General features: G+C 41.7%; 1 protein-coding gene across 1 annotated transcript; it reads left to right on the top strand.

Annotated features, from left to right (window-relative positions):
• Nucleotides 1-892: 892 nt before the first annotated feature.
• Nucleotides 893-27,485, top strand: LOC140128349 (vitelline membrane outer layer protein 1-like). Its single transcript, XM_072149985.1, has 3 exons — nt 893-1,120; nt 4,927-5,051; nt 27,041-27,485. Exons 1-3 carry the CDS (start codon nt 962-964, stop codon nt 27,333-27,335), a joined length of 579 nt encoding a protein of 192 aa, XP_072006086.1. The 5' UTR covers nt 893-961; the 3' UTR covers nt 27,336-27,485.

The raw sequence follows: 27,485 nt of genomic DNA, 5'->3' as shown, positions 1-27,485 counted from the left end.
GTTTTTGATATGACCAGTGCTCCTGGGTCACGGTATACTACACTTCTGTAGGTAATCATGTTATAGTGACAGCGCTGTGGTGTAGTGAAGGAGCCGGAAGTCCTGACGTCTCAGATCTCTATGATGTAAGAAGTCTTGTCCCCGGCAGTGTTGTCGGCCCAGGACGCAGGTCTCTGACCGTTTCGTGGTTCACAGACTGATGAAGGCAGTGGGAGTCTCCACCAACGTGTGTGCGGGGGCTACAATGTAGGGTTCCCAGTTGAGAAAATAAGTATTTGATACTTTGTTGTTGCAAAAACTGGAAAAGAATGGAGAGATCTGTAACTGTCATTGTAGGTTTTTAACTGGGAGAAAATCTAAAATAATTAATTTGCATTTTATTGCATGAAATACATATGACCCACTAACCATCAAGAATTCTGGCTCTCTCTGTGCTGTTAGTTTTTCCTTAAGAAGCTCCTCCTACTCTGCACTCGTGTCCCCATACTTAGTCACACTTCAAGCTCTTTCCCATGGCCAAGTCCAATGAGTTGTCTAGGGATGACACCAGGGACACAATTGTAGATCTGCAAGAGACTTTGATGGGCTATAGGACAATAGGCAGCATCTTGGTGAGAAGACAACAATAGTTGGGGCAAATATTAGAATGTGGATGAAATTCAAGATCAATCTTCCTTTCTCTGGAGCTCGTCACAGGAGATTCCCTCATCTTCATGCAGTATTGATCGGAGGGACATATAGCCGGGTTGAGAAGGTAATGACTTTTTTGTAAGAAACTGAGAAACATCTGTTTGTCTTTTGCTGAGGATTTGGCTGAAGATCTGTGTGATATTTAAAAAAAAAACCTCTACAACTAGGAGCCACCCTTTACCCCAAGTTCCAGCCCTAGACAACTGCTTTACTTTATCTAGAGTTGTACTGAAGCCAGAAGGTCTTCTACTGTCATCTGTACCAGAGAAGAATGTCTCCTATCCTCTGCTCGTTCCTGCTGCTCTCGATCATCTCACAATCCTTTGGAGAACATGTCATTATAGGGATACCTAATGGTGGACCATGGGGTGAATGGGGGGCGGTGGAATGGTGTCCCTGTGGTTATCATGCCAAGGGATTCTCTCTAAAGGTAAGGTCTAAAGTCTTTACTTGTAAATCTTGTTTCTGGGTGACTGGGTCATCACGAGAAGAGAAGACCAAACCTTGACTTTAGTTTTGCCTAAACGTCCGAAAAGTTTGTAATTCCTGAACTTGTGTTGGCTTTGAAACAGTGGCCAGTGGCTGGTGCAGAGACAGTCAAAGAGTATGGGATATAGGACCTCCAGTGGTGTCCAGCCAGGATTACCCATAAATCCTTGCAGGCAGCTCCTGGTCCATAAGGATATGAGGTCACTAGTGAGGTCATCAGTAGAGTGAAAACATGGACAGAGGATCTCTATGATATAAGAAGTCCTGTCCCCGGCAGTGTTGTCGGCCCAGGACGCAGGTCTCTGACCGTTTCGTGGTTCACAGACTGATGAAGGCAGTGGGAGTCTCCACCAACGTGTGTGCGGGGGCTACAATGTAGGGTTCCCAGTTGAGAAAATAAGTATTTGATACTTTGTTGTTGCAAAAACTGGAAAAGAATGGAGAGATCTGTAACTGTCATTGTAGGTTTTTAACTGGGAGAAAATCTAAAATAATTAATTTGCATTTTATTGCATGAAATACATATGACCCACTAACCATCAAGAATTCTGGCTCTCTCTGTGCTGTTAGTTTTTCCTTAAGAAGCTCCTCCTACTCTGCACTCGTGTCCCCATACTTAGTCACACTTCAAGCCCTTTCCCATGGCCAAGTCCAATGAGTTGTCTAGGGATGACACCAGGGACACAATTGTAGATCTGCAAGAGACTTTGATGGGCTATAGGACAATAGGCAGCATCTTATAGGCATCACGAGAAGAGAAGACCAAACCTTGACTTTAGTTTTGCCTAAACGTCCGAAAAGTTTGTAATTCCTGAACTTGTGTTGGCTTTGAAACAGTGGCCAGTGGCTGGTGCAGAGACAGTCAAAGAGTATGGGATATAGGACCTCCAGTGGTGTCCAGCCAGGATTACCCATAAATCCTTGCAGGCAGCTCCTGGTCAGTAAGGATATGAGGTCACTAGTGAGGTCATCAGTAGAGTGAAAATATGGACAGAGGTGCTAATCCGTTTACCGTGTTGACCGTCTCTCTTTGATTGAGATTCCATTTACTAGGATACAATCTGTAATTCTGTCCACCATTTCTTTTTACTTCCAATTCCCGATTAATTCTTCTTCTTAGAACTTCATTATTATAATCCTGTATGCCACGATTTCGGTGATTTACAGTTATAAAAATGATAAGTTACGTGACCAGAGCGCCTCCAAGTGCCTCGGCTTATTATTTATTCACTCTCCCCCCTCACTCGTCCAGTCCCACCTGATCCCTGGCGTCACAGACTCTCTGCAGTGTAAGCGGACTGGACCAGGAGGGGTCGGGAGGGTCTGGAAGAGTAACGGAGGAGGGAATAAATTATAAGTCAGGGCGGTCTTGTGGCTGAAGTGGCTCCGACTAATTGTCATAATTTTTTATAGCTTTATATGGTCAAAATTGCGGCATAGAGGGTCATAATAAAGAAGTTCTAAGAAGGATGAATCATCGGGAGCTTGTAAGTAGGACCAAACAGTAACCTGATGGCCGATGTCCTTTAAGTACATTGGAATACTCTCGGAAACTCTCTTAAATACAGGTCTGGGATTACATCTACTTTGTTTTTTTTTTAACTCTAATTTTATTTAAATTTCATTTAGCATTTAAAAAAAAAAAAATTCATAGAAATCTTATTTCCCGTAACATTCCATGGAAATAATTTTTTCACAAAATAAAAATTACATTGAAATTTAGTTATAAAAATGAATTAAAATTTTATTGAATTTGTTTTTTTAATTTGAAATAATTTCCAGAATACTATTAGTTAGTTGTGATCTAGTCCGGTGGTTGGCATCATGGAGTTCTGTACCCAGGGATGGTATACCTGAGGATGGGATTGGCAGCTTGCTCTAAAGACTTTAGCTTCCATGGTTGAGGTTGGTTTTGTTCCTGGGTGGTTTTATCTTGGAGCCTTGTGTTGGAATGATAAACCAATCAGGGACAGCGTCCATATACCTGCTTCTCACTCAGTAGCTGGTCCTACTGGTCTACCAGAAGTTGCTCTTCCTCCACTATTGTGCTAATACTGTATTCTGACTCTTGCTACTTTTTGCCTCACAATACTGTACCATGTCTCCAGCTTGGTTATCCTGACTTAACTTGTGTCTCTCTCTGCTCATTTGTCATCTGTTCTGAGGACATAATCGGAGTAGGTAGTGTTGTCAAGTTGTCTCTGGTTGGTTAGTGCAGTGCTGGGAAGTAGGCAGGGCCAGGGGTCGATGGTTAGCTTAGAGCCTGCACTTCTTTCTCTGTCGTGGCACCTTTACTTTTTTCATCCAGATTTGTTCTGCAAATTTTATTTTTTAAAGGTTTGGTTCAATTAATAACCAATATTATTTTAATCACTTACATTCATTTGAATCTTCCATGGGTGCTGCTCTAATGACAAGAGGCCTGGTTGTAATCTACTCTGTAACCTCCCCTGCTCCTGATTAATTATTGACATCAGTATAAAATGCATACAGCGTACCGCCAAGTAGTAAAAAATGCATACAGCGTACCACCATGTAGTATAAAATGCATACAGTGTACCACCATGTAGTATAAAATGCATACAGTGTACCACCATGTAGTATAAAATGAATACAGAGTACCGCCATGTAGTATAAAATGAATAAAGCATACCGCCATGTAGTATAAAATGCATACAGCAAACCGCCATGTAGTATAAAATGCATACAGCAAACCGCCATGTAGTATAAAATGCATACAGTGTACCGCCATGCAGTATGAAATGAATACAGCGTACTGCCATGTAGTATAAAATGCTTACAGCGTGCCGCCATGTAGTATAAAATGCATACAGCGTACCGCCATGCAGTATGAAATGAATACAGAGTACCGCCATGTAGTATAAAATGCATACAGCGTACCGCCATGCAGTATGAAATGAATACAGCGTACTGCCATGTAGTATAAAATGCTTACAGCGTACCGCCATGTAGTATAAAATGAATACAGCGTGCCGCCATGTAGTATAAAATGGATACATCGTACTGCCCTGTAGTATAAAATGCATACATCGTACTGCCATGTAGTATATGTAGTATAGAATCATGAGGCAGAGACGGAGTTGGACACAAACAGAGGAGCACAGAACATACAGAATATAGGAAGAAGTTTTTACTAAGGCATGAGGCACAAAGATCCCACAGGGGGCACAAGAATGGGCAGGCAATTTATCAGGCCAATTATTGGCGCATTGACCCTTTAAATTTTACAGAGCTGGTGTGGGTGACAGGGACGCCGCTGGAGCCAGGGAAGGTAAGATGGCGTGCAGGCTGGCTCGGGGGGCACAGGGAGGCACACGGGTGCGCCTGCGATACGGGATAGGGGGTCGCAGGGGCGCCTGTGACAGTGCCTAATAAACATACCTTCAGGGTAGCGTATAGATAACAGAGACCCCCGTGCAGGTCCACTATGCATCCATATTACCCACAGCTAAGTATTTATATGAGAGTGAAGACGCATCATCTCGAATCTCCTACTGCCCAGGGTGACCCCCCCCCCCCCCCCCTCAACAAGGAATACTGACCCCAGGAAAAAAAAAAGATTGTCGTTATTTCCCTTTCCTTTCAGAACAAATTGAACATTTGATGGAACAGATCCAACGGCAAGATTCCACTGCCAAGTGATACAAGGAATAAATGACTTATTAATACATTTATACTAATAATTATTATCTATTCTTCAAATGTAACTTTAATCATCTGATTTAGGTAGAAAAAATGCAGAAAGTGGAAGATGACACCGCACTGAACGGTATCCGCCTGCACTGCCTGAACAGGACTGAAGCCGAGCAGAACACAAAGCTGGAATATATTATCACCTCTGCCCAAGGACCGTAAGTACAGGAGGCCGTACACATGTGCCAAGGAGGTTATTTTTGGGTAATGAATTGATAGCACACAGTATTATAGTAGTTATATTCCTGTACATAGGAGCAGTATTATAGTAGTTATATTCCTGTACATAGGGGGCAGTATTATAGTAGTTATATTCTTGTACATAGGGGGGCAGTATTATAGTAGTTATATTCTTTTACATAGGGGGCAGTATTATAGTAGTTATATTCTTGTACATAGGGGGCAGTATTATAGTAGTTATATTCTTGTACATAGGGGGCAGTATTATAGTAGTTATATTCCTGTACATAGGGGGCAGTATTATAGTAGTTATATTCCTGTACATAGGGGGCAGTATTATAGTAGTTATATTCCTGTACATAGGGGGCAGTATTATAGTAGTTATATTCTTGTACATAGGGGGCAGTATTATAGTAGTAATATTCTTGTACATAGGGGGCAGTATTATAGTAGTTATATTCCTGTACATAGGGGGCAGTATTATAGTAGTTATATTCCTGTACATAGGGGGCAGTATTATAGTAGTTATATTCTTGTACATAGGGGGCAGTATTATAGTAGTTATATTCTTGTACATAGGGGGCAGTATTATAGTAGTTATATTCCTGTACACAAGGGGGCAGTAGTATAGTAGTTATATTCTTGTACACAAGGGGGCAGTAGTATAGTAGTTATATTCTTGTACATAGGGGGCAGTATTATAGTAGTTATATTCTTGTACATAGGGGGCAGTATTATAGTAGTTATATTCTTGTACATAGGGGGCAGTATTATAGTAGTTATATTTTTGTACATAGGGGGCAGTATTATAGTAGTAATATTCCTGTACATAGGGGGCAGTATTATAGTAGTTATATTCTTGTACATAGGGGGCAGTATTATAGTAGTAATATTCCTGTACATAGGGGGCGGTATTATAGTAGTTATATTCTTGTACATAGGGGGCAGTATTATAGTAGTAATATTCCTGTACATAGGGGGCAGTATTATAGTAGTTATATTCTTGTACATAGGGGGCAGTATTATAGTAGTAATATTCCTGTACATAGGGGGCGGTATTATAGTAGTTATATTCTTGTACATAGGGGGCAGTATTATAGTAGTAATATTCCTGTACATAGGGGGCAGTATTATAGTAGTTATATTCTTGTACATAGGGGTAGTATTATAGTAGTTATATTCCTGTACATAGGGGGCAGTATTATAGTAGTTATATTCTTGTACATAGGGGACAGTATTATAGTAGTTATATTCCTGTACATAGGGGGCAGTATTATAGTAGTTATATTCTTGTACATAGGGGGCAGTATTATAGTAGTTATATTCCTGTACATAGGGGGCAGTATTATAGTAGTTATATTCCTGTACATAGGGGCAGTATTATAGTAGTTATATTCTTGCACATAGGGGGCAGTATTATAGTAGTTATATTCCTGTACATAGGGGGCAGTATTATAGTAGTTATATCCCTGTACATAGGGGGAGTATTATAGTAGTTATATTCTTGTACATAGGGAGCAGTATTATAGTAGTTATATTCTTGTACATAGGGGGCAGTATTATAGTAGTTATATTCTTGTACATAGGGGGCAGTATTATAGTAGTTATATTCCTGTACATAGGGGGCAGTATTATAGTAGTTATATTCCTGTACATAGGGGGCAGTATTATAGTAGTTATATTCCTGTACATAGAGGGCAGTATTATAGTAGTTATAGTCTTGTACATAGGGGGCAGTATTATAGTAGTTATATTCTTGTACATAGGGGGCAGTATTATAGTAGTTATATTCTTGTACATAGGGGGCAGTATTATAGTAGTAATATTCCTGTACATAGGGGGCAGTATTATAGTAGTTATATTCCTGTACATAGGGGGCAGTATTATAGTAGTTATATTCTTGTACATAGGGGGCAGTATTATAGTAGTTATATTCTTGAACATAGGGGGCAGTATTATAGTAGTTATATTCCTGTACATAGAGGGCAGTATTATAGTAGTAATATTCCTGTACATAGGGGGCAGTATTATAGTAGTTATATTCCTGTACATAGGGGGCAGTATTATAGTAGTTATATTCCTGTACATAGAGGGCAGTATTATAGTAGTAATAGTCTTGTACATAGGGGGCAGTATTATAGTAGTTATATTCTTGTACATAGGGGGCAGTATTATAGTAGTTATAATCCTGTACATAGAGGGCAGTATTATAGTAGTTATATTCTTGTACATAGGGGGCAGTATTATAGTAGTTATATTCTTGAACATAGGGGGCAGTATTATAGTAGTTATATTCCTGTACATAGAGGGCAGTATTATAGTAGTTATATTCTTGTACATAGGGGCAGTATTATAGTAGCTACATTCCTGTACATAGGGGGCAGTATTATAGTAGTTATACTCCTGTTCATAGGGGGCAGTATTATAGTAGTAATATTCTTGTACATAGGGGGCAGTATTATAGTAGTTATATTCCTGTACATAGGGGGCAGTAGTATAGTAGTTATATTCTTGTACATAGGGGGCAGTATTATAGTAGTTATATTCTTGTACATAGGGGGCAGTATTATAGTAGTTATATTCTTGTACATAGGGGGTAGTATTATAGTAGTTATATTTTTGTACATAGGGGGCAGTATTATAGTAGTAATATTCCTGTACATAGGGGGCAGTATTATAGTAGTTATATTTTTGTACATAGGGGTAGTATTATAGTAGTTATATTCCTGTACATAGGGGGCAGTATTATAGTAGTTATATTCTTGTACATAGGGGACAGTATTATAGTAGTTATATTCCTGTACATAGGGGGCAGTATTATAGTAGTTATATTCCTGTACATAGAGGGCAGTATTATAGTAGTTATATTCCTGTACATAGGGGGCAGTATTATAGTAGTTATATTCTTGTACATAGGGGGCAGTATTATAGTAGTTATATTCTTGTACATAGGGGGCAGTATTATAGTAGTAATATTCCTGTACATAGGGGGCAGTATTATAGTAGTTATATTCTTGTACATAGGGGGCAGTATTATAGTAGTTATATTCTTGAACATAGGGGGCAGTATTATAGTAGTTATATTCCTGTACATAGAGGGCAGTATTATAGTAGTTATATTCTTGTGCATAGGGGGCAGTATTATAGTAGTTATATTCCTGTACATAGGGGGCAGTATTATAGTAGTTATATTCCTGTACATAGGGGGCAGTATTATAGTAGTTACATTCCTGTACATAGGGGGCAGTATTATAGTAGTTATATTCCTGTACATAGGGGGCAGTATTATAGTAGTTATATTCCTGTACATAGGGGGCAGTATTATAGTAGTTATATTCTTGTACATAGGGGGCAGTATTATAGTAGTTATATTCCTGTACATAGGGGGCAGTATTGTGGTAGTTATATTCCTGTACACAGGGGTAGTATTATAGTAGTTATATTCCTGTACATTGGGGGCAGTATTATAGTAGTTATATTCTTGTACATAGGGGGCAGTGTTATAGTAGTTATATTCTTGTACATAGGGGGCAGTATTATAGTAGTTATATTCCTGTACATAGGGGGCAGTATTATAGTAGTTATATTCTTGTACATAGGGGGCAGTATTATAATAGTTATATTCCTGTACATAGGGGGCAGTATTATAGTAGTTATATTCTTGTACATAGGGGGCAGTATTATAATAGTTATATTCCTGTACATAGGGGGCAGTATTATAGTAGTTATATTCTTGTACATAGGGGGCAGTATTATAATAGTTATATTCCTATACATAGGGGGCAGTATTATAGTAGTTATATTCCTGTACATAGGGGGCAGTATTATAGTAGTTATATTCTTGTACATAGGGGGCAGTATTATAATAGTTATATTCCTGTACATAGGGGGCAGTATTATAGTAGTTATATTCTTGTACATAGGGGGCAGTATTATAGTAGTTATATTCTTGTACATAGGGGGCAGTATTATAGTAGTTATATTCTTGTGCATAGGGGGCAGTATTATAGTAGTTATATTCCTGTACATAGGGGGCAGTATTATAGTAGTTATATTCTTGTACATAGGGGGCAGTATTATAGTAGTTATATTCCTGTACATAGGGGGCAGTATTATAGTAGTTATATTCTTGTACATAGGGGACAGTATTATAGTAGTTATATTCCTGTACATAGGGGGCAGTATTATAGTAGTTATATTCCTGTACATAGGGGGCAGTATTATAGTAGTTATATTCCTGTACATAGGGGGCAGTATTATAGTAGTTATATTCTTGTACATAGGGGGCAGTATTATAGTAGTTATATTCCTGTACATAGGGGGCAGTATTGTGGTAGTTATATTCCTGTACACAGGGGTAGTATTATAGTAGTTATATTCCTGTACATTGGGGGCAGTATTATAGTAGTTATATTCTTGTACATAGGGGGCAGTGTTATAGTAGTTATATTCTTGTGCATAGGGGGCAGTATTATAGTAGTTATATTCCTGTACATAGGGGGCAGTATTATAGTAGTTTTATTCTTGTACATAGGGGGCAGTATTATAATAGTTATATTCCTGTACATAGGGGGCAGTATTATAGTAGTTATATTCTTGTACATAGGGGGCAGTGTTATAGTAGTTATATTCCTGTACATAGGGGGCAGTATTATAGTAGTTTTATTCTTGTACATAGGGGGCAGTATTATAATAGTTATATTCCTGTACATAGGGGGCAGTATTATAGTAGTTATATTCTTGTACATAGGGGGCAGTGTTATAGTAGTTATATTCCTGTGCATAGGGGGCAGTATTATAGTAGTTATATTCTTGTACATAGGGGGCAGTATTATAGTAGTTATATTCTTGTGCATAGGGGGCAGTATTATAGTAGTTATATTCCTGTACATAGGGGGCAGTATTATAGTAGTTATATTCCTGTACATAGGGGGCAGTATTATAGTAGTTATATTCTTGTACATAGGGGGCAGTGTTATAGTAGTTATATTCCTGTGCATAGGGGGCAGTATTATAGTAGTTATATTCTTGTACATAGGGGGCAGTATTATAGTAGTTATATTCTTGTGCATAGGGGGCAGTATTATAGTAGTTATATTCCTGTACATAGGGGGCAGTATTATAGTAGTTATATTCCTGTACATAGGGGGCAGTATTATAGTAGTTATATTCTTGTACATAGGGGGCAGTATTATAGTAGTTATATTCTTGTGCATAGGGGGCAGTATTATAGTAGTTATATTCCTGTACATAGGGGGCAGTATTATAGTAGTTATATTCTTGTATATAGGGGGCAGTATTATAATAGTTATATTCCTGTACATAGGGGGCAGTATTATAGTAGTTATATTCTTGTACATAGGGGGCAGTATTATAATAGTTATATTCCTATACATAGGGGGCAGTGTTATAGTAGTTATATTCCTGTGCATAGGGGGCAGTATTATAGTAGTTATATTCTTGTACATAGGGGGCAGTATTATAGTAGTTATATTCTTGTACATAGGGGACAGTATTATAGTAGTTATATTCCTGTACATAGGGGGCAGTATTATAGTAGTTATATTCCTGTACATAGGGGGCAGTATTATAGTAGTTATATTCCTGTACATAGGGGGCAGTATTATAGTAGTTATATTCCTGTACATAGGGGGCAGTATTATAGTAGTTATATTCTTGTACATAGGGGGCAGTATTATAGTAGTTATATTCCTGTACATAGGGGGCAGTATTATAGTAGTTATATTCTTGTACATAGGGGACAGTATTATAGTAGTTACATTCCTGTACATAGGGGGCAGTATTATAGTAGTTATATTCCTGTACATAGGGGGCAGTATTATAGTAGTTATATTCCTGTACATAGGGGGCAGTATTATAGTAGTTATATTCTTGTACATAGGGGGCAGTATTATAGTAGTTATATTCCTGTACATAGGGGGCAGTATTGTGGTAGTTATATTCCTGTACACAGGGGTAGTATTATAGTAGTTATATTCCTGTACATTGGGGGCAGTATTATAGTAGTTATATTCCTGTACATAGGGGGCAGTATTATAGTAGTTATATTCTTGTACATAGGGGGCAGTATTATAATAGTTATATTCCTGTACATAGGGGGCAGTATTATAGTAGTTATATTCTTGTACATAGGGGGCAGTATTATAATAGTTATATTCCTATACATAGGGGGCAGTGTTATAGTAGTTATATTCCTGTGCATAGGGGGCAGTATTATAGTAGTTATATTCTTGTACATAGGGGGCAGTATTATAGTAGTTATATTCTTGTACATAGGGGGCAGTATTATAATAGTTATATTCCTGTACATAGGGGGCAGTATTATAGTAGTTATATTCTTGTACATAGGGGGCAGTATTATAATAGTTATATTCCTATACATAGGGGGCAGTGTTATAGTAGTTATATTCCTGTGCATAGGGGGCAGTATTATAGTAGTTATATTCTTGTACATAGGGGGCAGTATTATAGTAGTTATATTCTTGTGCATAGGGGGCAGTATTATAGTAGTTATATTCCTGTACATTGGGGGCAGTATTATAGTAGTTATATTCTTGTACATAGGGGGCAGTATTATAATAGTTATATTCCTGTACATAGGGGGCAGTGTTATAGTAGTTATAGTCTTGTACATAGGGGGCAGTATTATAGTAGTTATATTCTTGTACATAGGGGGCTATTTTTATTAGTAAAAACAAACAAAATACATTATACATTCTTATCAGAATTTACAAGAAATCATATATCAAAATTACATTTGTAATAACTTAAATGTCTATCACTGGTTTAAGGGAAAAAAGTCAGAAATAAACAGAATTACATGATGCATCAGTATAGACATAAATTCCTCCATAACTTTCTATTCCCATCACTTTTCTCAATCTCTATGGATCGGATCCACCTGAGCTCAGACATGATGAGTGTGACTGCGGTCATGTGCTGGAAGGACTCGTTGTGGATGGAGACTCGGGTCCTGTTGTGCCAGTGATAATACTTTATGGTGGTGATAATGAGGTACATGGTCCCCCGGTCAATGTCCATTATATGTGGTGTTACCCCATAGATGATATCTGGGTATCTGAGAGACTGTAGACGTGGTATATTCAGCCTGCGGGACACCTCCTGCCATATCCGCCTCCCTCCCTGGCACTCGGTGGTAAAGTGCTCCATAGTCTCCTCTTGTTGACATCCTAGGGGGCACAAACGGTCAGAAAGACTCAGGAATTTTAAATTTCCTTTGACGAAAAGCCTCCCATGCAGAGACAACCAGGCGATATCAAAGAATTTGGCTGGAAGCCTCGGTCCATTAAGGAACCTCAGACTCTCCTGCAGGGTGGCCGTTGTGCAGTCCCTCAGAGCTGGCTGTAATGTATAGAATGATCTACAGACACTCATATAGAGGTCCTTCCTGGTCTTATTCTCCAGATATGTCTTATCTATTCTCCACTTTTTCAAACACCTGAGACCATACTCCAGATACTGGGGGAGGAAGCCAGGAGTCCATCGGCCCCTCTTGAGACTGCCGCCTCGCACCCAAGACTCTGCAAAAGGCAATATCCAGTCCCTGACACTACTTACCCACAGGAGACCATTGTTTGAGTCCAGGCAACCAAAATTAACTTTCAGAAACATGGAGTCAAAAAATACCCTTGGATTTAACATATCCAGCCCACCCTCTCTCCTCTGCAGGTAGGTGATCCCTCTTTTTACTGGGTTCAACCTATTCCCCCATAAAAGCTGGAAGAACAGGCTAAAGAGCCTAGCGGAGAAAGATTCTGGCAAAGGAAAGACGACAGAGACGTAGAGGAAGACAGGGACCAGGTAAGTCTTCATCAGAGTAACCCTTTCTCTATAGGTCAGCCTCCAGTTCTTCCATCGCTGAACCTTTGTATTTCCGGTATCCAACTTCTCTTCCCAATTTAGTTTGGCATTGTCTTCCCTCCCAAATTTAACCCCAAGGATTTTAATATGGGTGGAGGCCTTGGCAAACTGTGGTAGATCAAAGCCAGGAGCAGTATCCAATGTCCAGAAAGCCTGACTCTTCTCTAGGTTGACCAGAGACCCGGAGGCCTCTGAGTAACTTCTGATGGCTGCAGACAACATCTCCACCTCACGAGGTTCAGATATCACCACAGTCACATCATCCGCGTAGGCGACTACCTTCAAAGGCAAGCAATGGGGGACCGGCACCCCCTGAAAATCACACCGCTGCAGTGATCGCAGAAACAAGTCTATGGCAAACACATACAGCAGTGGACTCAGGGGGCAGCCCTGTCGTACCCCGGCCTCTACTTCAAAAGTGTCCCCCTGCCAACCATTAATCAGAGGAAAGCTCTTCGCCTCTCTATATAAAGTTCTCAGCCAATCTATAAATTGTCCCGGAATACCGTACTTTGACAAAGTGGCCCATAGATAATCGTGATCAACCCTGTCAAAGGCTTTAGCCTGGTCCAGACCTACAACATATCTCCCACACCTCAGAGCTTTACATCTCTCAAACATCTCCCTTATGGAGATAACTGCTCCAGAGATGTTCCGCCCTCTTACTGTGCCGTACTGAGAGCCTGCCAACAGTGCCGGGGACAAACACACTAATCTAGAAAACAGAATTTTTGCCAGAATCTTCCTGTCGACATTCAAGAGGGCGATCGGCCTCCAGTTCTTGATGTCACTAGGCTCCTTACCTTTAGACAGCAGAATAAGGGAGGACACTCTCATGGATGGAGGCATCAGGTGATTCTCTAGACAATTGGTAAATACATCCACAAGGATCGGGGCTAAGAGGTCTCTGAACTTCTTATAGAATTCACATGTTATTCCATCAGGACCTGGTGCCTTCTTCAGATGTAATTTATTGATGGCCTCTTTAACCTCCTCCTCTGTTATTCCTGCTGTCAAAGGAGAAAAGTCCAAATCACTAGTGTCAGGGCCTGGAGTTGCCTCCAAGAATTGAGCCATTTTCTCTTTATCCAAAACCTTCTTCTGAAATAATTCAGCATAGTAGGATCTCACCACCCCCAGGATACCCTCCCGAGATTCCTGCAAAACTCCCTGGGAGTCAGTGAGACCTGTGATCGATTTCTTGGCCACACGTTCCCGGCAATTTTCATAGGGATCGGGAACTCCCAGTTTTCCGTAATCTCTTTCTATTACCAGGGACGTGTAGCGACTGTACTGATACTGCTTTATCTCAGATTTCAGTCGGTCAATTTTTTGTTTGTCCCCCCCTCCCGCCGAATACAGTGACTCCAATTCTCTCCGCAGCTTGAGATACTGGCTGTACTTGCTCTTACCCTTCTTCACTGACAGTCTCTTTAAGAGGGACCTGATCTCCTCCTTGACGTTCTCCCACCAGTCAGATATGTTGTCATAAAAGTCCTGTCTCTGGAGCTGGTCCTGAAAAAGGGAGTGGATACAATTCTGGACATAGACATCATCCAGGATGCTAGAATTGAGCCTCCATAACCCCCGACCAATATCCGAGCGGTTAGTGGCTCCCATGGAAAACAATAAGGCCAGATGGTCAGAATATGGGACGACTCTCTCGCTCATCCCACTTAGATTCTCTGAGGGACTGACAAACGCCATATCGATCCTGCTATGTCTGTCAGCACAGGAGTAGGTGTATTTAGGTGTCCTACCATCCAGGGTGAACACATCACACAGATTGGCCTGTGATATAATGCTCTTTAGGACTTTGGAGTCTCTGACCACTGCTCTGCCCGAGGACCTGTCACCTGATGTCATGGTAACATTAAAGTCGCCCGCCATTATCACAGGGATAGAGGTAAATAGATACTGCCGTACCTCATTGAACAGCTGGATTCTCTCTGTCACTGTCTGTGGGCCATAGATGTTAATCAGCCGGAGCCGCCTACCATGGATGGTCACCTCTAGCACCAGGCACCTCCCCATAGCGACCTCCGTCAGCCTGTGCACCGTCACGTCTGTGGTGTTAAACAGTATAGCGACCCCGGCGTACGGCTCCACAGCCAGTGACCAGTAAGAAGGACCAGACCGCCACTCACGCTCAGCCTCACGGAGGTGCCCTAAGGTGGTCAGACGGGTCTCCTGCAGGAAGATGACATCCGCGTCAAGATATCTCAGGTGGTCATACACGGCGTGTCTGGTCCTTCTTACTTTAATGCTGTTGACGTTGCTAGAAGCAACTTTTAGAGAGAACCCAGCCATCACAACGAGAAAAAGCAGAGCAGTGACCCCCATCATCATGTGTCAGAGTCAGTGTCCCCCTGTCTTCCACCTATCTCCATGTCTGACTCTACAGCGGTATCTTCAGGAGGGGGCTTCTTTTTAGTTGGGGGGTCCCCTATGTCCACCTCACACTCATTATGAATTCTTTCCAGCTCTCGCTCATAATCCCCATCTGACTCTGACAGAGCATCAAACCGGTTGGAAAGGACCATGACCCCGTTATCACCAATGGACTTTCTCCTGGTCTTAGGCTCTGCACTGTACTCCTCAGGCTTTCGGGAGGATTTGTCTTTTTTCTTCCTTTTATTCTTTTTCACCTCCTCATATTCAGTAGATGTTACAGAGGTGGCTGCCTGAGGCTTCTCCTGGGTTACAACCTCCACACTCCCCTGAGCGCTGTCTGACTGCTGCGGTGCCGGAACTGTCTCACCTGAGCCCTGTTGTACCTCCCGCCTAGTCAGAATTTGGCCCGACACCAGGGCCTCCTCCTCTAAGGCGTCTGCCTCCTGTACCATCTCATCATCTGAGAAGTCCCTGGCGATGTTGTGCCAGGCTTCTGGGCAATCCTTGTGTGGGTGGCCCATCTCACCGCATAGATTACACTTGACCTTCTCACAGGTGGCACTGAGATGGCCGACCTCCCCACACAGGTTACATTTTACCACAGTACATATTTTGGCCACGTGACCAATCCTACCGCACCTAAAGCACTTCCGTGGTTGCCCTGGGTAGAAACAGACACCTTTCTCTCTCCCTATAAAGAAGGAGTTGGGGAGGTGTAGGGTGATATTGTTATATTGGCGCAGTTTTACCAGCACCTTCCACCCTCCAGTCCAGATACCGTCAGTGTCCCTGTTCTTAGTGAGGTCAGACAGCAGATCACAATGGCGCCTGAGCCACACTAGAACATCCTGAGGGGGAACAGACTCATTCCAGAATATTATATTAACTACCACAGTACCTGGTCTGGATATGGGGACAAATGTAAACTTATTCCAGCCGTCCTTGTCCCCAAACCGGGGTAATTTATCCCAAAACCTATCCAGACTGGACATAAGCTTAAAGCTGACATCATAGCCCTGTCTGTCTGGAAGGTTGATGACTGCCAGGATATCATCAGGCGTGAACCCCATCTGGTGGCACAGGAGATCCCGCACCACAAACCTCCTATCCGGGAGATCTTCCTTTGCACCTCTGTTCTTAAAGCGCACCACGTTCCTCCTCTTAAATGCCTGCCCGGAGTAGTGCGCGCCGGAGGTGAAGGAGGGAGCACCGCGGCTCCAGGCGTTTTTGGGAGGTTCCTGACGGGTCTCACTCTGGGTATTGGGGGGAGGGTCAGCTCTAGAGGGACCTGACTCTTCTGGGGGGCTCGATGTTAGTGGGGGAAAATCACACACATTATCCTGTACCCCCTGCCCCCCATCCACCTGTATATTATCCTCCGGTGGCTGCACCTCCCAGATAGACTCTGAGTCCCCTCCATCCCCCGACCCCTCAGACACATCAAGATGTCCACCAGTGTCCCCAGTCTCTGCCACAACAGTAAAGTTCTCCTGGGTCACCGCATCACCATGATGCATGGATGGAAGTCCACTGTCCTGCTGCTGCACAGTCTCTAATGGGACCTGTGGTACTACAGCATTTATATCTGCTGCGGGGATCTGCGGCTGCTCTTGAGTTTGTCCCTTCTGGAAAGAAAAGCTTGCAGGTTTCAGTACTTGCACTGACATTTTTTGGGGTGCATCAGGGTGGACGGGTCCTACTTGTGCTGCAGGGGCCCGGGGTCCAGGGTTACAGCTCTGCTTCTGCTGGGCAAAGCGCTCCCTGTTCTTATAGGACTCGGCCAGGGGTCCCATCCTCTCCAGAACACAGTCCATGTCCCTGACCACCACCGCCAGCTCCTTACTTAGTGCCTGCAGCTTACTGTTGTAAAGGGCGCTGCTCTCAGGGTGCGCGGTCTTCAGGCTGTACATACAGTCTATCTGCATCTGCAGCATCTGCTTATGGTGACTTAGCTCCCCCATCCTCCTTACCAGTGCCGGGATCTCCTCCGCCATCTGCAGCTCAGGTGCTCGTGTGCTCTCCTTCAGCTGCCGTGCTGGTCTCTGTAGTCCTCCTCCTGTCTCTGGCCTTGGCTCCCCAGGCTTGCTGCTTGTACTGGCAGTGGCTGTGGCTGGTGCACACTGTGCAGGCCTGGTCTGTGGCTTTACAGCAGATCTGGTGCGGCCTGGACAGGACATGCTGGACACAACATCCATCTGCTGCAGATTTTCTTGCAGGGTTTGTCTTTCCAATGATGTTCTCCTCTGCCTGGGTGCAGGAGTGGGGGGCTGTGCACCTGCTGCTGATCTCACACTCTGCATCACCTGTGCTCCTCCATGCTGGATGGACATGGGACTCACTGCTTTCACTGTTGTACTCACTTCCTTGTCTTGTTTCTTCTTTAATAAATCAACATTCTGTCCACAAACTTCTCTGTTAGTAACATTGGGATTTGCATCCCTAGTAGAAAGCTTTTGGGAGTTCACTCCCGGTGTAGGCCTGGAAGCCTGGGCCTTGCTTGGGGAATCTCCCCACCCAGGGTGGCCCCGCCCTGGGCTCGCTCCAGACATCAGGAGACTTCAGGAGCTCTGCTCTCACACAACCTCCCAGCAAGGGGGCAGTATTATAGTAGTTATATTCTTGTACATAGGGGCAGTATTATAGTAGTTATATTCTTGTACATAGGGGGCAGTATTATAGTAGTTATATTCCTGTACATTGGGGGCAGTATTATAGTAGTTATATCCCTGTACATAGGGGCAGTATTATAGTAGTTATATTCTTGTACATAGGGGGCAGTATTATAATAGTTATATTCCTGTACATAGGGGGCAGTATTATAGTAGTTATATTCTTGTACATAGGGGGCAGTATTATAATAGTTATATTCCTATACATAGGGGGCAGTGTTATAGTAGTTATATTCCTGTGCATAGGGGGCAGTATTATAGTAGTTATATTCTTGTACATAGGGGGCAGTATTATAGTAGTTATATTCTTGTGCATAGGGGGCAGTATTATAGTAGTTATATTCCTGTACATTGGGGGCAGTATTATAGTAGTTATATTCTTGTACATAGGGGGCAGTATTATAATAGTTATATTCCTATACATAGGGGGCAGTGTTATAGTAGTTATATTCCTGTGCATAGGGGGCAGTATTATAGTAGTTATATTCTTGTACATAGGGGGCAGTATTATAGTAGTTATATTCTTGTGCATAGGGGGCAGTATTATAGTAGTTATATTCCTGTACATAGGGGGCAGTATTATAGTAGTTATATTCTTGTACATAGGGGGCAGTATTATAGTAGTTATATTCCTGTACATAGGGGGCAGTATTATAGTAGTTATATTCTTGTACATAGGGGGCAGTATTATAATAGTTATATTCCTATACATAGGGGGCAGTGTTATAGTAGTTATATTCCTGTGCATAGGGGGCAGTATTATAGTAGTTATATTCTTGTACATAGGGGGCAGTATTATAATAGTTATATTCCTGTACATAGGGGGCAGTATTATAGTAGTTATATTCTTGTACATAGGGGGCAGTATTATAATAGTTATATTCCTATACATAGGGGGCAGTGTTATAGTAGTTATATTCCTGTGCATAGGGGGCAGTATTATAGTAGTTATATTCTTGTACATAGGGGGCAGTATTATAGTAGTTATATTCTTGTGCATAGGGGGCAGTATTATAGTAGTTATATTCCTGTACATTGGGGGCAGTATTATAGTAGTTATATTCTTGTACATAGGGGGCAGTATTATAATAGTTATATTCCTGTACATAGGGGGCAGTATTATAGTAGTTATATTCTTGTACATAGGGGGCAGTATTATAATAGTTATATTCCTATACATAGGGGGCAGTGTTATAGTAGTTATATTCCTGTGCATAGGGGGCAGTATTATAGTAGTTATATTCTTGTACATAGGGGGCAGTATTATAGTAGTTATATTCTTGTGCATAGTGGGCAGTATTATAGTAGTTATATTCCTGTACATTGGGGGCAGTATTATAGTAGTTATATTCTTGTACATAGGGGGCAGTATTATAATAGTTATATTCCTATACATAGGGGGCAGTGTTATAGTAGTTATATTCCTGTGCATAGGGGGCAGTATTATAGTAGTTATATTCTTGTACATAGGGGGCAGTATTATAGTAGTTATATTCTTGTGCATAGGGGGCAGTATTATAGTAGTTATATTCCTGTACATAGGGGGCAGTATTATAGTAGTTATATTCTTGTACATAGGGGGCAGTATTATAGTAGTTATATTCCTGTACATAGGGGGCAGTATTATAGTAGTTATATTCTTGTACATAGGGGACAGTATTATAGTAGTTATATTCCTGTACATAGGGGGCAGTATTATAGTAGTTATATTCCTGTACATAGGGGGCAGTATTATAGTAGTTATATTCCTGTACATAGGGGGCAGTATTATAGTAGTTATATTCCTGTACATAGGGGGCAGTATTATAGTAGTTATATTCTTGTACATAGGGGGCAGTATTATAGTAGTTATATTCCTGTACATAGGGGGCAGTATTATAGTAGTTATATTCTTGTACATAGGGGACAGTATTATAGTAGTTACATTCCTGTACATAGGGGGCAGTATTATAGTAGTTATATTCCTGTACATAGGGGGCAGTATTATAGTAGTTACATTCCTGTACATAGGGGGCAGTATTATAGTAGTTATATTCTTGTACATAGGGGGCAGTATTATAGTAGTTATATTCCTGTACATAGGGGGCAGTATTGTGGTAGTTATATTCCTGTACACAGGGGTAGTATTATAGTAGTTATATTCCTGTACATTGGGGGCAGTATTATAGTAGTTATATTCTTGTACATAGGGGGCAGTGTTACAGTAGTTATATTCTTGTACATAGGGGGCAGTATTATAGTAGTTATATTCCTGTACATAGGGGGCAGTATTATAGTAGTTATATTCTTGTACATAGGGGGCAGTATTATAATAGTTATATTCCTGTACATAGGGGGCAGTATTATAGTAGTTATATTCTTGTACATAGGGGGCAGTATTATAATAGTTATATTCCTATACATAGGGGGCAGTGTTATAGTAGTTATATTCCTGTGCATAGGGGGCAGTATTATAGTAGTTATATTCTTGTACATAGGGGGCAGTATTATAGTAGTTATATTCTTGTACATAGGGGGCAGTATTATAATAGTTATATTCCTATACATAGGGGGCAGTGTTATAGTAGTTATATTCCTGTGCATAGGGGGCAGTATTATAGTAGTTATATTCCTGTACATAGGGGGCAGTATTATAGTAGTTATATTCTTGTACATAGGGGGCAGTATTATAGTAGTTATATTCTTGTGCATAGGGGGCAGTATTATAGTAGATATATTCCTGTACATTGGGGGCAGTATTATAGTAGTTATATTCTTGTACATAGGGGGCAGTATTATAGTAGTTATAGTCTTGTACATAGGGGGGCAGTATTATAGTAGTTATATTATTGTACATAGGAGGCAGTATTATAGTAGTTATATTCTTGTACATAGGGGCAGTATTATAGTAGTTATATTCTTGTACATAGGGAGCAGTATTATAATAGTTATATTCTTGTACATAGGGGGCAGTATTATAGTAGTTATATTCCTGTACATAGGGGCCAGTATTATAGTAGTTATATTCCTGTACATAGGGGCAGTATTATAGTGGTTATATTCCTGTACATTGGGGGCAGTATTATAGTAGTTATATTCTTGTACATAGGGGGCAGTGTTATAGTAGTTATATTCTTGTACATAGGGGGCAGTATTATAGTAGTTATATTCCTGTACATAGGGGGCAGTATTATAGTAGTTATATTCTTGTACATAGGGGGCAGTATTATAATAGTTATATTCCTGTACATAGGGGGCAGTATTATAGTAGTTATATTCTTGTACATAGGGGGCAGTATTATAATAGTTATATTCCTATACATAGGGGGCAGTGTTATAGTAGTTATATTCCTGTGCATAGGGGGCAGTATTATAGTAGTTATATTCTTGTACATAGGGGGCAGTATTATAGTAGTTATATTCTTGTGCATAGGGGGCAGTATTATAGTAGTTATATTCCTGTACATTGGGGGCAGTATTATAGTAGTTATATTCTTGTACATAGGGGGCAGTATTATAGTAGTTATAGTCTTGTGCATAGGGGGCAGTATTATAGTAGTTATATTCCTGTACATTGGGGGCAGTATTATAGTAGTTATATTCTTGTACATAGGGGGCAGTATTATAGTAGTTATAGTCTTGTACATAGGGGGGCAGTATTATAGTAGTTATATTATTGTACATAGGAGGCAGTATTATAGTAGTTATATTCTTGTACATAGGGGCAGTATTATAGTAGTTATATTCTTGTACATAGGGAGCAGTATTATAGTAGTTATATTCTTGTACATAGGGGGCAGTATTATAGTAGTTATATTCTTGTACATAGGGGGCAGTATTATAGTAGTTATATTCCTGTACATAGGGGCAGTATTATAGTAGTTATATTATTGTACATAGGAGGCAGTATTATAGTAGTTATATTCTTGTACATAGGGGCAGTATTATAGTAGTTATATTCTTGTACATAGGGAGCAGTATTATAGTAGTTATATTCCTGTACATAGGGGGCAGTATTATAGTAGTTATATTCTTGTACATAGGGGGCAGTATTATAGTAGTTATATTCTTGTACATAGGGGGCAGTATTATAGTAGTTATATTCCTGTACATAGGGGCAGTATTATAGTAGTTATATTCCTGTACATAGGGGCCAGTATTATAGTAGTTATATTCCTGTACATAGGGGCAGTATTATAGTAGTTTTATTCCTGTACATAGGGGGCAGTATTATAGTAGTTTTATTCCTGTACATAGGAGGCAGTATTTTAGTAGTTATTTCCTGATTGTCCTACAGAAAGCACAAGGAAACATTGTGATTAGGATCCCTAGATCACTAGAGACTAGTTAGAACAGCTTTTTAAGTCAGATTGAGACAAAGACACATATACCCACATTTGCTAATGTCCTTGTGCAATCAACCAGTATGTGTTGCGACACAAATTTCTGCACTGAACGGGGCGTTAAAGCAAAGTGCGAAAGAATTGTGTCGCACACCTATGTTAAAGGTGCACCAAAAAAAGTTGGAGCAGTGCAGGTGGCGCCAGATTCATGAAGAATGAGCGCTTCAATTCTAGACTCTTGGCTTTTCATGGAGATGTCTGGTCTAAAACAGAACCAGGGTTTGTACACCCTTAGTGCCAGGCTGTATACACTAGTAGTAATGTCCCTCAGTTCCGAAGATGTGTCCCCCTGGGCCACGGTTTGGCACACAGGTTTTTCCATAACCCTTCTTTCCCTTTGATGGAAAGACCCCGAGTTTCCCTGTGCGGTTTTGCACTCTGGCCGGGGATCAGACTATCCGTGAGAAGCTTGTGGGGTTTTTGCCTCACTTAGGCTTTGGCCTTTGTTAGTTAAAGTTCCGAATTTTTCTCACCAGAATTAACGTGCCCATAGCCACAAAAGTCTCAGCACTCCCGGGTCACAGGTGTGTGCACTTCTTCTAGCTCTGCAATATTGTGTGATTCTTCCTCAGCTCTGAACCTGGACAAATCCGTTTCCTCCTCAGATTCATATGATCCTGTGCATTATTTTTTACTGAGTAAGCATAAATTTCCACCCCTGTGTAATGCGGCTGAAGATACTATTGAGTCCAACAAGGATGTGGAGCACAAGTCTAAAAAGGAGAGACTTTTTTTAATTTCCTGTTTCTAAGAACAAGCCCATTCCAGGTCACCCTGTGCTTAGTGAATGGTTAACAAAGGATTGGGCTAAGCCGGATACAAGGTTTCATCTAGGCCAGTGTTGGCGAACCTTTTAGCAGCTGAGTGCCCAAAAAGCAACCCAAAACTCCCCTTATTTATCGCGAGGTGCCAACCAAAAATTAAAGCAGTAACTTATTGCTCCCTGTTCTTCAACATCTTTCAATCATATTGGCCTCCAGAGGACAGCAACACAGTAGAAAGATGGATCATTTTAGCTTCTTCCCAGTGTCCCTCTGTACACAGAGAATCGTGGGGCCAGCAGGAGGTCCTCCAAAGATAATTCAGCCCTGTCTACTCATTCTCCCCCTCCCTACAGTCCCAAGTAGCAAAGTAAGTATTAAAATAACTTTTAAGTTGCTTGGAACTGCAGGAAGATTCTTTGAGTCTTGTCTGGTGTGCTGGGGCGATGGCCCGGGTGCCCACAGAAAGGGCTCTGAGTGCCGCCTCTGGCACCCGTGCCATAGGTTCGCCACCACTGATCTAGACGCTAGATACAATTACTTCTAGAAGCTTGAACGGATAGGTGCTGGGTCCGAGTATTTCCTCTCGGTGATGGTCGGAGGATCAAGGGAAGATAAGAGCGCAAGAAGACTCAAGTGCTTGTTTAATATGGGGGTGATAAGAAAAAAGATGAATGACTCTCACCTTGTGTTCGGAGGAGTCTGAGCGTAATGGTGAGCACTTTGCTCTTGGAGATATTCCAAAGTTTTCAAGGAACTGGAGAGCTGACAGCCACGAGGTTTGAGTGATGGTCCGTTCTCCCAGGAAGATGGACCGACAGGCAAATGTAGGCAATACACGAGAAATTGGTAACCTCGATCGCGGCGCTGCTATTTCCAGAAGTCACTTGCACAGAGTAGATGAATTCTTTTCTTTGAGAGTATTTATTGAGTAAAATCACTACGCGTTTCGGTCCCGGTCTGGGACCTTCCTCAGGTGTAAAATACATAAGTGTATATATGTATTTTACACCTGAGGAAGGTCCCAGACCGGGACCGAAACGCGTAGTGATTTTACTCAATAAATACTCTCAAAGAAAAGAATTCATCTACTCTGTGCAAGTGACTTCTGGAAATAGCAGCGCCGCGATCGAGGTTACCAATTTCTAGAAGCTTGAGGAATCTGTAAAGAGTGGGAGACGATCTGGAGGTTGCTCAACTCTACAGAAAGCCTACTTTCCCATCTGAGGAATCTTTGCTTTTACCGGATCCTATGGATCGAAATTATATGCCTCTACAGTAGGGGCTTGCAAGGCTTCCTTAGCATCTATAGTGGTTCAGTCTGTGTGAGTGAACTCTCAGCAAACATAAATGATGGCCCCAGAGATTTGCCCTTGGAGTCGATCCCGGTTTCGAAATTGGTGGTGGATTTTCTAGCCAATACACATTTATACTTTCTTAAATGCTCCTCTAGGTCCTTGGCTCTATCCAACTTGGCCAAAAGAGCTGTATGGCTCAAAAAGGGGAGTGGGGATACTTTGTCTAAAGTTAACTTTTGTAACTCACCTTTTCAACCAAATCCCACGTCTGGTCCTCAACTTTCCAACATTTTAGAATTTCTTGCCGATAACAAAGGAGACAATTTTCCGGGAAAAGAAGAGGCAATTTCTAAAATTTTTTGTTCCCAAAGGAAATAATCCCCAAAAAAGCAAAGCTGATGTCAAGTTTTTCTTAAACAGTCAAACTTTAGAAGAGGTAAAGATGGCTCAGCCAATAAGAAAGCAGGTTTTATCCCTATGATGTCAGGAATGCCTTCCCAAGAGTAAGAGCAAGGCTAAGAAACTTCTCACACATATGGGGGGTCATTTACTAAGGGCCCGCGTTTTCCCAACGTGTTACTCGAATATTTCCGATTTGCGCCGATTGTACCTGAATTGCTCCGGGATTTTGGCGCACGCGATCGGATTGTGGCGCATCGGCGCTGGCATGCACGCGACGGAAATCGGGGGGCGTGGCCGAACGAAAACCCGACGGATTCGGAAAAACCGCCACATTTAAAAAAAGAAATGTGTCGCTTGGGACGCACTTACCTCCACTTGGTCCGGCTCTGTGTACTCCAGCGCGTCCAGATGCTTTTCAGCGCAGCAGCGCCACCTGGTGGACGTCGGAGGAACTACCTTGATGAATCCCGGCCGGACCCGAATCCAGCGCAGAGAACGCGCCGCTGGATCGCAAACGGACCGGGTAAGTAAATCTGCCCCATAGTGTTTCTATAGTTGACCAGGGCCATATTTAGTGTTGATGCTGCCCTCGGCACTCTCAGTGCTTATACCTCCTATCGGAGCCGTCAAGTTAACGCCACGACCTATAACCCCCAGCATGTTACTAGAATAACACTTGAATAACATTTAAGAAGGCAATTCCAGCACAGTGGGGAGTTTTTTGAGGGAATTTTAGCAGAGGTAAGTTTGTTTGAGGGAATGGATGTAGCAGGGTTGTGTGTAACCTTCAGGGTGTGGTCACATGTACCACTAGCGATGCGCCTACAATCATCCATTCCCTCAAACGCACAACACCTCTGCTACATCTGGGATCGTAGATGTAGCAGAGCTATGTGTGTTTGATAGAATGGCTGTCATTCCCTCAAACACACACACACACACACAGCTCAGCGACACCTTTTGCCTCAAACACACAGCGGGGTAAAGCAGTTATAAAGAGAAGTGCAAGTTAGAGGGAATAGATGTAGCAGAGCTGTGTGTGTTTGACGGACAGGATGTAACATTTCAAATTTTTTATTCGCTGCATTTAATATTCCATGCAAGGTTTTTCCAGTTTTACGGACGGGAATAATAATTTTTAGTATTTTGATAGAACGGGCATTCTGGGACGTGGCGAAACCTATCACGTGTATGTGTTTTTCATTTTTATATGTGTTCTAGGGAAAGGCAGGAGATTTAAACTTTTACTTTTTAAAATATTTATTTTTTTGTTGGTATTATTTCAGACCCTCTAGGGCAGTGATGACCAAGTGCCCAAGCTATAACCAAAATCCACTTATTCACCGCAAAGTGCCAACATGGCATTTTAAGCAGTAACTTATTGCTACCTGCTCTTCACCATCTTTCAATCGTATCGGCCCCTTGAGGCCACCAATACAGTTGAAAGAAGGAGGGCACATTCAGACTATCATTGTAGCTTCTCACCAGGGTCTCTATTTACAGTAAGAATGGTGGGTCCAGTGGGATGACCTACAAAGATATTGCAGTTCTATCAACACTTTCTCACTTTTACCGCAGTTCCAAACAGCCAATGAAGTCAATGGCCTGAGTGCCCACAGAAAGGGCTCTGAGTTCCACTTCTGGCACCCGTGCCATAGCTTTGCCACCACTGCTCTAGGGTACTTTAACCCTGCAGGGTCTGATAGTTCATACTATATAGTCCAATGATGCTGTAGTCTGGTATATAGTAATTTTACTGCTGATCTCTGAGATCACTGTCCATGGGAGACCTACAACTCTCTGACTGTAGACCGTAGGCTGCCAGGGCAACTGATCGCAGCCTCCGATGACATCATGGGGAACGCTGATTGGCCATCCAAGAGGGTGGCGTCCAAGGTGTCTTTGTCTCAGTCTGCATTATATAGGTGGGGCTATATATATTCCTTTTGATTGGTCATTGCTGTCTTAACTAGTCTCTATGTGCTTGTATCTAGGATTCTTAACATCATTGTTTTCTTGTGCTGCCTTCGGACTCCAGGAAAAGAGTAGATTTTATCCATTCTTGTACATGGGAGCAGAATTATAGTAGTTATCATGCAGTATTTTGTATATTATATTAGATGTGAGGTGTTAATGTCTAGCATTGTCTCTCTATACAGCTGGGGTGAGTGGAGCGCCACTTCATGGTGTCCTAAAGGTTATCTCATCAGCTTCAGTATGCAAGTGGAGCCACCAAGGAAAGGTGTGGATGATACGGCCGCTAACAACGTCATGTTTCAGTGCTCTGATTATGAAATCCTCTTGGGACCCGGACACAGCTGGGGACACTACGGACGATGGAGCGGGAAATGTATGACTGGAATTTGTGGCATAAAGTCCAAGGTGGAGCCGCCACAAGGCAGTGGAGATGACACGGCCCTCAATGACGTCCAGTTTGTCTGCTGTAAGACCTAGACATCACTGCAGAGACACGGATGACCAATGGGATTACACATTTCCATCCATTTTGACCTTCCATGCAAATTTTTGATTTCATATAATTACTTACCAAATTTTGTGTTATGCGACAATCCCAGTGCATGTGGTTATAGTAAAATCCCTTCA

Source organism: Engystomops pustulosus, chromosome 4 (assembly GCF_040894005.1).
Source record: "Engystomops pustulosus chromosome 4, aEngPut4.maternal, whole genome shotgun sequence".
Taxonomy (NCBI): domain Eukaryota; kingdom Metazoa; phylum Chordata; class Amphibia; order Anura; family Leptodactylidae; genus Engystomops; species Engystomops pustulosus.
This window is presented reverse-complemented; position numbering and strand designations above follow the sequence as displayed.

What these genes read in the sequence shown, in the direction of transcription:
- LOC140128349 (XM_072149985.1), top strand. Translation starts at nt 962, where the DNA reads ATGTCTCCTATCCTCTGCTCGTTCCTGCTGCTCTCGATCATCTCACAA. An exon ending in CCAAGGGATTCTCTCTAAAG is followed by an intron (nt 1,121 to 4,926) that starts GTAAGGTCTAAA and finishes CATCTGATTTAG; the next exon opens with GTAGAAAAAATGCAGAAAGT. An exon ending in ATCACCTCTGCCCAAGGACC is followed by an intron (nt 5,052 to 27,040) that starts GTAAGTACAGGA and finishes CTCTCTATACAG; the next exon opens with CTGGGGTGAGTGGAGCGCCA.